The sequence below is a fragment of the Erinaceus europaeus genome, chromosome 9 (genome assembly GCF_950295315.1).
Source record: "Erinaceus europaeus chromosome 9, mEriEur2.1, whole genome shotgun sequence".
Taxonomy (NCBI): domain Eukaryota; kingdom Metazoa; phylum Chordata; class Mammalia; order Eulipotyphla; family Erinaceidae; genus Erinaceus; species Erinaceus europaeus.
In genome coordinates this window covers 53662028-53675894 of record NC_080170.1, presented here as the reverse complement: position 1 = coordinate 53675894, position 13867 = coordinate 53662028, and the positions used below count along the sequence as shown (strand labels likewise).

At 39.8% G+C, this 13867-nt stretch overlaps 1 protein-coding gene across 6 annotated transcripts in view; it reads right to left on the bottom strand.

Annotated features, from left to right (window-relative positions):
- SELL (selectin L) overlaps positions 1–4301 on the bottom strand; it is a 36175-nt gene extending 31874 nt beyond the window's left edge. Inside the window, exons 1-3 of one of the 6 annotated variants that reach the window (XM_016191983.2) lie at positions 4165–4301; positions 3600–3703; positions 2565–2646 (exon numbers count right to left, since the gene is read on the bottom strand). In XM_016191983.2, coding sequence (XP_016047469.1) covers positions 2565–2646; positions 3600–3602 — 85 coding nt within the window. In that variant the 5' untranslated portion in view covers positions 3603–3703; positions 4165–4301. The other 5 variants (XM_060197933.1, XM_060197935.1, XM_060197934.1 and 2 more) reach the window with 5 other exon arrangements.
- Positions 4302–13867: the final 9566 nt, after the last annotated feature.

Sequence of the window (13867 nt, the reverse complement as noted above, 5' to 3'; positions counted from 1 at the left end):
GACTTTCATGCCTGAGGCACCAGAGGTCCCAAATTCAATCCCTGGCACCACCATAAGCCAGAAATGAACCATGCTCTGGGGATAAAAGGAAAAAAAATAACAACTTACAAAACCAAATAATATAAGGCTATGAATTAATTTGTATCATTTTCTTTATTCAAAGATACTCAGCTGATGGTCTATAATCATAAATGCACTTGAAATGTGAGGATTTTTAAGAAACCAAAGCAGATAGTTAAATAATAACCTATGCTCTTATAAGCAGAGTGTGATATGTGTGAAACATGATTACACTGCAAGATAAAAGTTTTCACAGACAGCGTAACTTACTGAGTTGTTGCTGTGTAGGATAAATGTCATGAAGAAATACCAGAGAGGACACTGATATAATTTTTTAAGACTTTGTTTTCTATTACTTTTGTCCTTTTTTTATATTTATTTTATTTATTTATTTCCCTTTTGTTGCCCTTGTTGTTTTATTGTTGTAGTTATTATTGTTGTTGTCGTTGTTGGATAGGACAGAGAGAAATGGAGAGAGGAGGGGAAGACAGAGAGGAGAAGAGAAAGATAGACACCTGCAGACCTGCTTCACCACCTGTGAAGCGACTCCCCTGCAGGTGGGGAGCCGGGGTTCGAACCAGGATCCTTATGCCGGTCCTTGTGCTTTGCGCCACCTGCGCTTAACCCGTTGCGCTACAGCCCGACTCCCGACACTGATATAATTTTTACAGTTTCCAAGGACTGTAAACAAGGAAAAACAGATATGAATAAAATGTAATTTATCATATTAAATATGACAAAAATTACCAAGCACTGGGAAACAGACAAGATGAATAAGAGTAACCTAAAAAAAAGGGGGAAGTGGCAGGTGGTGAAACACTTGATTGAGCATATGTGTCACCATGTACAAGGACCTTGGTTCAAACCTCTGGTTCCCACTTGCAGGAGAAAGGCTTCATGAGCAGTGAGATAGTACTGCAGGTGCCTCTCTCTCTCCCCTTCTCTATTTCCCCATTCCTCTCAATTTCTCTGTTTTTATTTGATAAATAAATAAAATATTAAAAATATACCATGGGGCTGGGAAGATAGCATAATGGTTATGCAAAAAGTCTTTCATGCCTAAGGCACCAAAGTCCCATGTTCAGTCCCCTGCACCACCACAAGCCAGAGCTGAGCAGTGCTCTGGAAAAATAATTATAATGTTAATAAATAAAATTCTGCTACAATGTAGGTTCTAAGAGGAAGAAATGGTTTTGCTATTTGCTCTTTCATGAGGGTCTAGAACAGAGTCTGGCAAAGTGTAGGCACTCAAAAAACACTTAGTGAATAAAAAGAACACTAAGTTTTCAGGTAGCATGAGACATATAGGGAATAGGGATGTGTGAGTGGCAAAGAGGAGTGTGTTTACTTAACCACACCTAATAACCCAAGCTCGGGAAGAAGATAATACCTACTTAGGAAACTGAAAAGAAAGTTCAAAACATCTACTAAAAAATGTTTAAAAATCAGACATAAAATTTGTCACATCATTGGGTTAAGGATAAAAATATAGAGTTAACCATAGAGAGGGCATTGATGTGCTGATTAAAGCATGGAAAGAGAGAGAGCGAGAATGAGAAGGAGAGAGGGAGAAGAGAGAGGGAGAGAAAGAGAGAGAGAGAGAGGCAGAGGGGGAGAGAGAAAGGGGAAGAGAGAGGGAGAGAAAATGAAAGAGGAGATGGAGCGAATTGTGCTAGCAATCTAGGTTAGATTATAAATGACTGGGGGTTGGGCAGTATTGTAGCGGGTTAAGTGCACATGGCACAAAGCACAAGGACTGCATAAGGTGGAGACCCTGGCTCCCCACCTGCAGGGGGGTAAGGGTCTTCGGTTCACAAGCGGTGAAGCAGGTCTGCAGGTGTCTTTCTCTCCCCCGTCTTCCCTTCCTCTCTCCATTTCTCTCTGTCCTATCCAACCACAATGACATCAATAACAACAACAATAATAAACAATGATAAAACAACAATGATAAAACAACAAGGGCAACAAAAGGGGAAAAAAATGGTTTCCAGGAGCAGTGGATTCATGGTATAGGCACTGAGCCCCAGCAATAACTCTGGAGGCAAAAAGAAGAAGAAGGAGGAGGAGGAGGAGGAGGAGGAGGAGGAGGAGAAAAGATTATAAATGACCTGTTACATTTTTTTTAGGACTATCAGTTTTAACAAGAGCAGGAATCAGAGTATCATTTTAGCATATGCAATGTTGGTGACTCAAGTCTTCCCAAATGCACATCATGTGCTCTACTACCACCTGCCTAGAGATCTAATTGACTTTATTCCTTCATAATTAAAATACTGGTTTTGAAAAGTCAATAACTGGATCCAGCATTGAATGATATGACGGGTTTGAGAGATTTCTACAGAGGTATGAAGGTGAGAGGAAGAAAAGAGATGTTTGTAGAAAGGGTAGAACTACCAGCTATCTATCTGATAATTCTTCCTGTAATTATGTACATGAGTGGACATTTGAGGGGGGGAGGGCATAATAGGAAAAAGGTTTAGCAATATAGTGATATTACAACATACCACAGCAAAGCACTATCCAAACCCAAAACATGAAGATTTCCCAGAAGGTCTTTTGAATGCCCTGACATTTCCATGAAAATATCTGTAAACAAAAAAAAAAGTATACAGTTAAATTTATGCTCTTATGTCACAAGTTAACAGCAACTTTTCTAATGTTCAAAATAAAATGTGGGGACTGGGTGGTGGCACTCCTGGTTAAGCACACAGATTAAAATGCACAAAATAAAATGCATAAGCTGACTACTCTCTTTCCAAGGAAATGGATTTCTCAGACATTGGTGAAAAAGTAGCATTATATTTGCCTCAAAACTGATGTACGGCTGGTTTTATTTATTTCATGTCTCATCTCTAGTTGAGGATTGTTTACTGCTCTGATTTTTTCCCCTAACTTTTGGCACCTACTTTTCCACTGAGCTGTTAGATGAAACTATTTAATTTTAGCATGTACATTTTTTAATAATCTTTGGTGTTTAATGAACTGTTGATGCATGGATTTAGTGTTGAAGTTTATTAACATGAATCTATGTTCTCAATACCTAGAGGAATTAGGGAGCCAAACAGATATCAGTAAAGAAAATTGGTTCCTTTGTCTTCAACTAAAAGGAATATAAATGATGAAACCACAAGATTTATAGACATCTTAAAACCATATTCTCTGCATGTGTCACTCGTCAAGCAGCCTCAGTAGTTAGTTGCAAAATGCACATTTCAACAAGATTGTACTTACCCAAGAATCTCAGTAGAAACAACTCAAAGAAGAGTCGATATTCTGAGGAACTCTGTTTTAGACTTTCTATCTTTATTTCACGGAGACAGTATAGTAATTATGGGGGGGAAAATTCAGGTCTGAGGCTTCAAAGTCTCTGCCACCATCATAACCCAGAGCAGAGCAAAGCAGAACTTTGGTAGGAATTAATTTGTTCAAATTTTAAAACTCAAGCTAAAATGTGTTCCTCCTTGTCTTTTGCCCTCTGCTTCTGCTTTTCTGAGGAAAGATTCTGAATATCTCAAACTCTTAAAATTGAAAAAGCTTACCATGTCTTTGCTCAGTCCTTTTCTTATTCTCCTGCGACCCTTCCTTCAGCTTCTCAGAATTCAACACCAGGGTGCTTGAGGTCGACCACAACAGGTGTTCTGTGCTACAAGAGTCAATGCAGAGTATCACCAGATGATTTGGCTTTCTTTTGGCTCTCTAGCTGGGTCTCGCATCCTCTTCCTCCCCTCCCTTCCTCTTCCCCACCTCACTCCTCACTCCTCTTTCTCCAGGACTCTTCTAGTCGACCTCTATAACCTCCTATGAGAAAGATGTTGCTAGCCAAAACTGTTATTGTTAATTCTACCCTTCTTCTCTTTCTACTCTTCCTTTACTTTCTTCCTCTACTCTCTCCCCATTCCTTTTTTTTTCTCCCCTTCCTTCTCCTTTTTGTCAGTGTCACATATAGCTAAATTTATTCATAGTCTGGTGAAAAACTAACTGCTACATAGGCACCCAAATTATTTCCCTTTAGTCACCAGCTACTCTGCTGGAGCTGACTTAATAGTTGGCCAGTTCCATTTAAAGCCTAACTGGAAGATAAATACCATGTACAGCTTAGAATACCTTTTGAAATGCTTTCCCTTGGAATTTCACACTAACATATAGCATGCAACATATAAGCACATCAAAGCAAACCCATATATCTACAGTGTGTCAAGGAAGAAAGAAAGTGCCCAGAGACTGCTTCTGAGCCAGAATTTTGTCACATAGTGCTGGCTAGGGGGTGTGGCTGAGGTGGAGTGGTGATTCATGTCTGAAGAAGGTCCTCTGTGGCTTGAGAGCAAAGTAGACCGCAATGTAGCAAGAGCTTAAGGGGGCTGGGTGGTAGTGCAGCAGGTTAAGCGCACATGGTGCAAAACACAAGGACCAGCTCAAGGATCCCGAGTTGAGCCCCTGGCTCCCCACCTGCAGTGAGATCACCTCACAAGCGGTGAAGCAGGTCTGCAGGTGTCTATCTTTCTCTCCTCCTCTCTGTCTTCCCCTCATCTCTCTATTTCCAACAACAGTGACAGCAATAACAATAATAAAAACCAGCGATGAACAAAAGGAAAAAAATGGCAAAAAAAAGTTTTTTTAAAAAAAGATTTAAAAAGAGCTTAAGCCAGGGCCAATGGTCCAAACTCATGTGCCGAGCTGGAGATAGTGAGGACTATCTCTAGATTGTGAATTGGCATTTTTGGTGTCCAGTACTCTCCCACTGTTAATTCTCTGATAAGCCTTTGTCTCTAGATATGTCTATGTTGGATCTCCTCAGTAGATCCTTTTCATGCCTTCTGGGTATACAACTAGCCCTCAAAATCTAGTTCTCATCCACAAAATGGGTTTTCTTTTGTCTCTGCTCTAGCCATTCACCACTGGATCTTCACTGCTCCAGCCCTACTTTTTCAAACAGAAAGACTGAAATGGAGAGACAGAGAGAAAGACACCACCACTATGGGTTGATCTGTCTGCCCATGTCCAGCAGAGAAGCAACTACAGAAGCCAGACCTTCCACCTTCTGCTCCCCATAAAGATCTTTGATCCATACTCCCAGAGGGATAAAGAATAGGGAAGCTTCTAGTGGAGGAGTTGGAATACAGAACTCTGACTGTGGGAATTATATGGAATTGTACCCCTCTTATCCCACAAACTTGTTAATCATTATTAAATAACTAATAAATAAATAAAGATAATTTTAAAAAGAAAGATACCACCACACTAAGGCTTCCTCCAATATGAGAAGGAGGCTGGGCTTGAACCTGAGTCACGTCCCTAACAAAGTAAGCACACTATCCAAGTGAGCGACTTTGCTGCCCCTTCTTTATTTTTAAAAACAGTATGCTAGTTCTTGCCTCCATATGTAGGGGCAGAGGAAATATGATAATTGCAAGCACTAGACCATCAAAACAGTATTGGGGGCGGTTTGGGGTGTTTTGTTTTGTCTTATTTAGGTAAAGAGGATGTACAAACTAGCATGTTTCTTTCCTCTTGCTCTTTGCTCTCCCTGGTGGTTGTTCTTGTAAATGGCTCCTCTGAAAATTGAGTCCTGAAGCAGTTATTTTATTTATTTATTTTTTTGCAGAAACAAGCATTACAAATTTTGTTTGTTTTCTCTCCTCCCCTCAACACCAACCCCTATTTATTTTCTGGAATACAAAATATACAGGAGATAAACTTCACATGAAAGTAGGGTCCTGCACCATTTAGCTGAATGCCTGTAAACAGTGCTTAAAGGCTGTTGCCCACACCAGGTGTCCTTCACTCTTTGCTTATTTTGCTGGCATGGTTTTTATGTACCTAAATAAACCTGCAATGTAATAAAGCTGCATTTTTAAACCCCCCAAAAATAAAAATAAATAAATAAATAAGAAATTACTTTAAAAAAAAAAGAGGTCACCTATGGACATCTAATCTTTGACAAAGGAGCTCAGACTATTAAATGTGGAAAGCAGAGTCTCTTCAACAAATGGTGTTGGAAAAAATGGATCGAAGCATGCAGAAGAATGAAACTGAACTACTATATTTCACCAAATACAAAAGTAAATTCCAATGGATCAAGGACCTGGGTGTTAGACCACAAACTATCAGATACTTAGAGGGAAATATTGGCAGAACTCTTTTCCACACAAATTTTAAAGACATCTTCAGTGAAACAAATCCAATTACAAAGAAGACTAAGGCAAGCATAAACCTATGGGACTACATCAAATTAAAAAGCTTCTTCACAGCAAAAGAAACCACTACCCAAACCAAGAGACCCCTCACAGAATGGGAGAAGATCTTTACATGTCATACATCAGACAAGAGGCTAATAATCAGTATTTATAAAGAACTTGCAAATCTCAACAACAAGACAACAAATAACACCATTCAAAAATGGGGAGAGGACTTGGACAGAATATTCACCACAAAAGAGATCCAAAAGGCTGAGAAACACATGAAAAAAAATGCTCCAAGTCTCTGATTGTCAGAGAAATGCAAATCAAGACAACAATGAGATACCACTTCACTCCTGTGACAATGTCATACATCAGAAAAGGTAACAGCAACAAATGCTGGAGAGCTTGTGGGGACAAAGGAACCCTCCTACACTGCTGGTGGGAATGTCAATTGGTCCAACCTCTGTGGAGAACAGTCTGGAGAACTCTCAGAAGGCTAAAAATGGACCTCCTCTATGACCCTGCAATTCCTCTCCTGAGGATATATCCTAAGGAACCCAACACACCCATCCAAAAAGATCTGTTTACACGTATGTTCTTTGTAGCACAATTTGTAATAGCCAAAACCTGGAAGTAACCCAGGTGTCCAACAACAGATGAGTGGCTGAGCAAGTTGTGGTATATATACACAATGGAATACTACTCAGCTGTAAAAAATGGTGACTTCACCGTTTTCAGCCGATCTTTGATGGACCTTGAAAAATTCATGTTAAGTGAAATAAGTCAGAAACAGAAGGATGAGTATGGGATGATCTCACTCTCTGGCAGAAGTTGAAAAACAAGATCATAAAAGAAAACACAAGTAGAACCTGAAATGGAATTGGCATATTGCACCAAAGTAAAGGACTCTGAGGTGGGTGGAAGGGAGAATGCAGATCCAAGTAGGATGACAGAGGACCTAGTGGTGGTTGTATTGTTATATGGAAAACTGGGAAATGTTATGCATGTATAAACTATTGTATTTACTGTTGAAAGTAAAACATTAATCCCCCAATAAAGAAACTTTTAAAAAATGAAAGAAAGTAGGGTCCAAGGGCTGGGCGGTAGTGTACCAGGTTAAGTGTACATAGCACGAAGTATGAGGACTGGCTCATGGATCTTGGTTCAAGGCCCCAGCTTCCCACCTGCATGGGGGGGGATCATTTCACAAATGGTGAAGCAGGTCTGCAGGTGTCTCTCTTTCTCTCCCCCCTCTGTCTTCCCCTCCTCTCTTGATTGCTCTGTCTTATCCAACAACAGCAATAACAAAAATAATAACAATGAACAAGGGCAACAGATGAAAAGGGAAAAGGTGGCCTCCAGGAGCAGTGGATTCATGTGTGAGTACCCGGTTTCGAGCCTTCAGAGGCAGTGTAACAGGTCTTTCTCTCTCGCTCTCTCTTTTTTTTTTTTCTTCCAGGGTTATCACTGGGACCGGGGCCAGCATTACAAATCCACAGCTCCTGATGGCCATCTTTTCCATTTTATTGGTTAAGACAGAGAGAAATTGAGAGGGGGGGAGAGAGAAAGATAGACACCAGCAGACCTGCTTTGCCCTTGTGAAGTTTCCCCCTGCAGGTAGAGAAGTGGGAGCTCAAACTGTTGTTTTCGATGGGTTAGGTTGTTTTCGCCGGGCTGGCTTCACAGGCGGGTAACAGACGACCAGGGACTCATGCTTGAGCTGTAGGCAGTATCTCTTTATTCATGCAGGACGCAGCACAATCTAAACCAAGCTGAGCTAAACTAAAGGTACTGTAAAACTCACAATGCTGTCTTTATATATACTTGCGAAGTAGGGTGGAAACAGGATGTGACATAGAGAGGGTGGAGAGAAAAGTGACTGGTGAAAATCAGGGTGTGACAAAGAAGGGATCAGGGTATGACAAGGAGGGGGGGTGGAGCAAAAACATATCATGAAACAGTGGGGATTGAACCAATGCCCTGGAGGGAGGTGCTTGTTAACAGCGGTTTTGTAAATAGAATGAAGTGGTTATGTAAATAGAATAGTGTTAAGCAGGGGGGATTTAAACCAAATGAAACAGAAGGGGTCTCATGCATACCAACACAAACCAAGATCTCTGCTCGGGTCCTTACACATTTAACCGGGTGCACGATCGCCTGGCCCCCTTTCTTTCTCCCTATATTCCCCTCCCTTCTCAATTTTTCTCTGTCATGTCAAATAGAATAGAAAGGGGGGGAGGAAAAATGGCCACACCGAGGCCCAGCAATAATCCTGGTGACAAAAAGGGGGGGAATGAAATTAGGGTCCGTATGGTGGAGGACAACAATGAGAAGGAAAGTTCTTGACACTATCAGGTTTGCATTTTTGAAAAGATCGTAATAGGACCTGGGAGATAGCTCACCTGGCAGAAGACTGTGCTATACTCAAGGACCTGAGTTGAGAGCGGGCATCACATGGGAATCACCATACACAACAAAAGATAGAACCTGAGACATACTGATAGTGTTTGTGTTTGGCTAAGTGCTTATTAAGAAGCTTTTGGATCCCCACCTGCAGGGGGAAAGCGTCACGAGTGGCAAAGCAGTGCTGCAAGTGTCTCTCCTCCTCCTTCTCCTCCTCCTCCTCCTCCTCCTTTTTCTCTTCCTCTTTCTCCTCCATGTCAATTTCTGACTATCTCTATTCAATAAATAAAGATAATAAAATCTTAAAAAGAAAGAAACTTGGAGAGAAGCAGAAAGACCCTTAAAAAAGTAATGTGACTCAGTTAACTATCTTCATCTTATTTGGCCACCCACCTCCTGCTTTTCTTCCTTCTGATTATTTCTCTCCAACCACAGAAACTTTGGGGGACTTCCATGCTCATTGCTTCTCTCTATTATTTTTCCTATTAATTTACCACTGGTTACAACAATACAAAATTTCAGAAGTATAGCTTCACATTTCTCTGTATGATGAATCTAACTGTTCCCACCACTAAAGATCTAATGCCATCCTCATTATCAGATTGACTCCCTTCCTACTTCTCTCACCCTTTCCTCTTCTGATAGCCACCTTGGTTTTTACCGAGTCTAAGAATTATTTGTTTCAATTTGTTAGTTCCTTTATTTCATTTTATATTCTGCATATGAGAGAAGTCATCTTGTAATTTTTTCTTGCTCACTGTCTTATTTCACAAACTATAATCACCTCAGGTTCCAGCCATTTTGTCATGTTAGGCATGATTTGAAGCTGAGTGGCATTTAAAGAGATAAAAACAATAGCACCATAGCCAAAACCTGGAAGCAACCCAGGTGTCCAACAACAAATAAGTGGCTGAGCAAGTTGTGGTATATATACACAATGGAATACTAGTCAGGTATAAAAAATGGTGACTTCACTGTTTTCAGCCCATCTTGGATGGACCTTGAAAAATTCATGTTAAGTGAAGTAAGTCAGAAACAGAAGGGTGGTCTCCTCTCCCGGATCAACTAGGAATACCAAAGGAGACCACCCGGACCGAAACAAGACAGGACTAGACTGACCACAGGAACCCAGTAAATCACCCGTGAGTACAAACACGCGTGGCTGGTGACAGAGAGGAGAGAGGGGCCTAAGGAGAGATTAAGTGACTGCTAACAGTTCAACAGTTTATCAGTGGAGACACCACCTCCAGTCTGCTCCACCAACAAGGGGACAGCTGAAGGGAGGAAAGAACTCCCCAGAGACTCACCAAGTACAACTCTGAGTCTCCATTGCTACTACCCTCAGAATCTGGAGCAGCAACAGGGAGGGACACCAGGGGACAGAGATCTAACCGGGAAACTCAGGAGAAGACCTATACCTCGGTGGCATAGCTGAGGGGCTGTGAAAGTCTCTTTGCATAACCACTGGATTATCTCTGCCACACCCTGCTTTATCTCTTGGTCAGGAGTCAGTGATTAAGCTAAGAAGCCTATTGATAGTTGAAAAGCCCTCAGGCTCCCATAGCCTACAGGGAAGAAAAAAAAAAAGAGGCTTTTACATCACTGAGCTCCAACTCAGGGACTGAAAAAACTGTTAACTTCCACCACGGTAAAACCTTTAATTAAATTACTTAGACACAAGTCAATCCAGGCAATAGTGATCAATAATTTGAAAAGTACTGATAAAGGGAACTCATAACATAATATATAAAATGGTTAAAACAACAAGAAAAAATATTGGGGACTCAAACCAGGACAAGAGTCCAGCTAAAAGTCCTCCAGAGGGTGAAGCACAAAACAACGAGTTCAACATCCAAACATTAGCTAAGGTAATAATAATAGGAGTGAGTAAAGAATTTGAAAAAATTGTAATCAGAAATGCAGGAACAACAAATGAGAATATGGAAGAAAATTCTAATAATCTCATGGTTATTAGAGAGCTGAAAGCTGAAATCACTGAGCTAAGAAGGCAACTAGCTGAACAAGCTAAAACAGTATCAGAGCAGGGCAACAAAATAGATGAACTCCAGAAAGCAGTAGAGGGCAGAGAGAATAGAATCTATGAGGCTGAAGACAGAATTAGCAAGATTGAGGATGAATTAGAGACAACTAAAAAAGAAGTAAGAGATCTCAAAAAGAGATTAAGAGATGCTGAAAACAACAACAGAGTCCTATGGGATAACTTCAAAAGAAACAATATACACATTATTGGCTTACCAGAGGAAGAAAGAGAAGGAGAGGAAGAAAGCATTCTCCAGGCCATAATACCTGAAAATTTCTCTAGTCTAGACAACACCAAAGACATAAAGATTCAAGAAGCCCAGAGGGTCCCAAACAGAATTAACCCAGACCTAAAGACACCAAGACATGTCATACTTAGAATGGAAAGGAATAAGGATAAAGAAAGGATCCTCAAGGCTGCAAGAGAAAAACAAAGAGTCACCTACAAAGGAAAACCCATAAGATTAGCAGCAGACTTCTCCATACAAACACTACAGGCCAGAAGAGAATGGCAAGATATCTATCAAGTGCTCAATGAGAAAGGCTTTCAGCCAGGAATACTATATCCTGCTAGACTGTCATTCAGACTAGATGGAAGCATCAAAACCTTCTCAGACAAGCAACAGCTGAAGGAAGCAACCATCACCATCCTGCCCTGAAAGAAGTTCTGAAAGGTCTCCTATAAACAACCAGACCACCACAAATAGGACATATATCAAAACACTCTAAAACTCTACAAGAATGGCGTTAAAATATCTTCATTCTTTGATATCAATAAATGTCAATGGCCTGAATTCACCTATTAAAAGACACAGAGTAGGAAGATGGATCAGAAAACACAACCCAACAATATGTTGTCTACAGGAAACTCACCTAACTCAACAAGACAAACACAGACTTAAAGTGAAAGGATGGAAAACTATCATACAAACCAATGGCCCACAAAAAAGGGCAGGAACAGCTATTCTCATATCTGACATGATAGACTTTAAAATAGATAAGATTAAAAAAGATAGAAATGGACACTACTTAATGCTCAGAGGATCAGTCAAACAAGAGGACTTAACAATTATTAATATCTATACACCCAATGAGAAGCCATCTAAATACATCAAACTTTTACTGAAAGAGCTACAGCAATATATTAACAGTAACACAATCATAGTAGGGGACTTCAACACCCCACTATCTCAACTTGACAGATCATCCAGGAAGAAAATCAGTAAAGACATAAGGGAGCTAAATGAAGAGATAGATAAACTAGAACTATTGGACATTTTCAGAGTCATTCATCCCAAGAAACTGGAATACACATTTTACTCAAATCCACATGGATCATTCTCAAGGATAGACCATATGTTAGGCCACAAAGACAGCATCAGCCAATTCAAGAGCACTGAAATCATCCCAAGCATCTTCTCAGACCACAGTGGAATTAAACTAACACTTAACAATCAACAAAAGATTAGTAACAGTCTCAAAATGTGGAAGCTCAACAGTACACTTTTTAACAACTTCTGGGTCAAAGAGGAAATCAAGGAAGAAATCAAAATGTTTCGAGAGTTCAATGAAAATGAAGACACAAGCTATCAAAATATTTGGGACACAGCTAAAGCAGTCCTAAGAGGGAAGTTCATAGCTATACAAGCACACATTAGGAAACAAGCAAAGGCACAAATAAACAGCCTGATTGCACATCTTAAAGACCTAGAAGAAGAACAACAAAGGAATCCTAAAGCAACCAGAAGGACAGAAATCACTAAAGTTAGGGCAGAAATAAATAACATTGAGAATAGGAAAGCCATACAAAAGATCAATGAAAGTAAATGTTGGTTCTTCGAAAGAGTAAACAAAATCGACAAACCTTGAGCCAGACTCACAAAACAAAAAAGGGAGAAGACCCAAATAAATCGGATAGTAAATGTAAGAGGAGAAATCACAACAGACACTGCAGAAATTCAACATATCATGCGAGGCTTCTATGAACAACTATATGCCACCAAGCTAGAGAAACTGGAAGAAATGAATGATTTCCTAGATACCTACCAACTTCCAAAACTAAGTAAAGAAGAAGTGAATAACATGAACAGGCCCATCACAGCTAATGAAATTGAAACAGTTATCAAAAATCTTCCCAAAAATAAATGTCCTGGACCAGATGGTTTTACAAATGAATTCTACAAAACTTTCAAAGAAGAACTAATACCTCTACTTTTAAAAGTCTTCCAGAAAATTGAAGACACTGGAATACTCCCTGCTAGCTTCTGTGAAGCTAACATCACCCTGATACCAAAAGCAGACAGGGACACAACCAAAAAAGAAAACTACAGACCAATATCTCTGATGAACATAGATGCAAAAATATTGAACAAAATTCTAGCCAACCGGATACAGCAGTATATCAAAAAGATTGTTCATCATGACCAAGTGGGGTTTATCCCAGACATGCAAGGTTGGTTTAATATACGTAAATCAATCAATGTGATCCACCACATCAACAAAAGCAAGACCAAAAACCACATGGTCATATCAATAGATGCAGAGAAAGCCTTTGACAAAATACAACATCCCTTTATGATCAAAACACTACAAAAAATGGGAATAGATGGAAAATTCCTCAAGATAGTGGAGTCTAGATATAGCAAAAACTACAGCCAACATCATACTCAATGGTGAAAAACTGGAAGCATTTCCACTCAGATCAGGTACTAGACAGGGCTGCCCACTATCACCATTACTATTCAACATAGTGTTGGAAGTTCTTGCCATAGCAATCAGGCAGGAGCAAGGAATTAAAGGCATACAGATTGGAAGAGAAGAAGTCAAACTCTCCCTATTTGCAGATGACATGATAGTATACATGGAAAAACCTAAGGAATCCAGCAAGAAGCTTTTGGAAATCATCAGGCAATACAGTAATGTGTCAGGCTATAAAATTAACATTCAAAAGTCAGTGGCATTTCTCTATGCAAACACTAAGTTAGAAGAAATTGAAATCCAGAAATCTGTTTCTTTTTCTACAGCAACAAAAACAATAAAATATCTAGGAGTAAACCTAACCAAAGAAGTGAAAGACTTATATACTGAAAATTATGAATCACTAATCAAAGAATTTGAAAAAGACACAAAGAAGTGGAAAGATATTCCATGTTCATGGGTTGGAAGAATTAACATCATCAAAATGA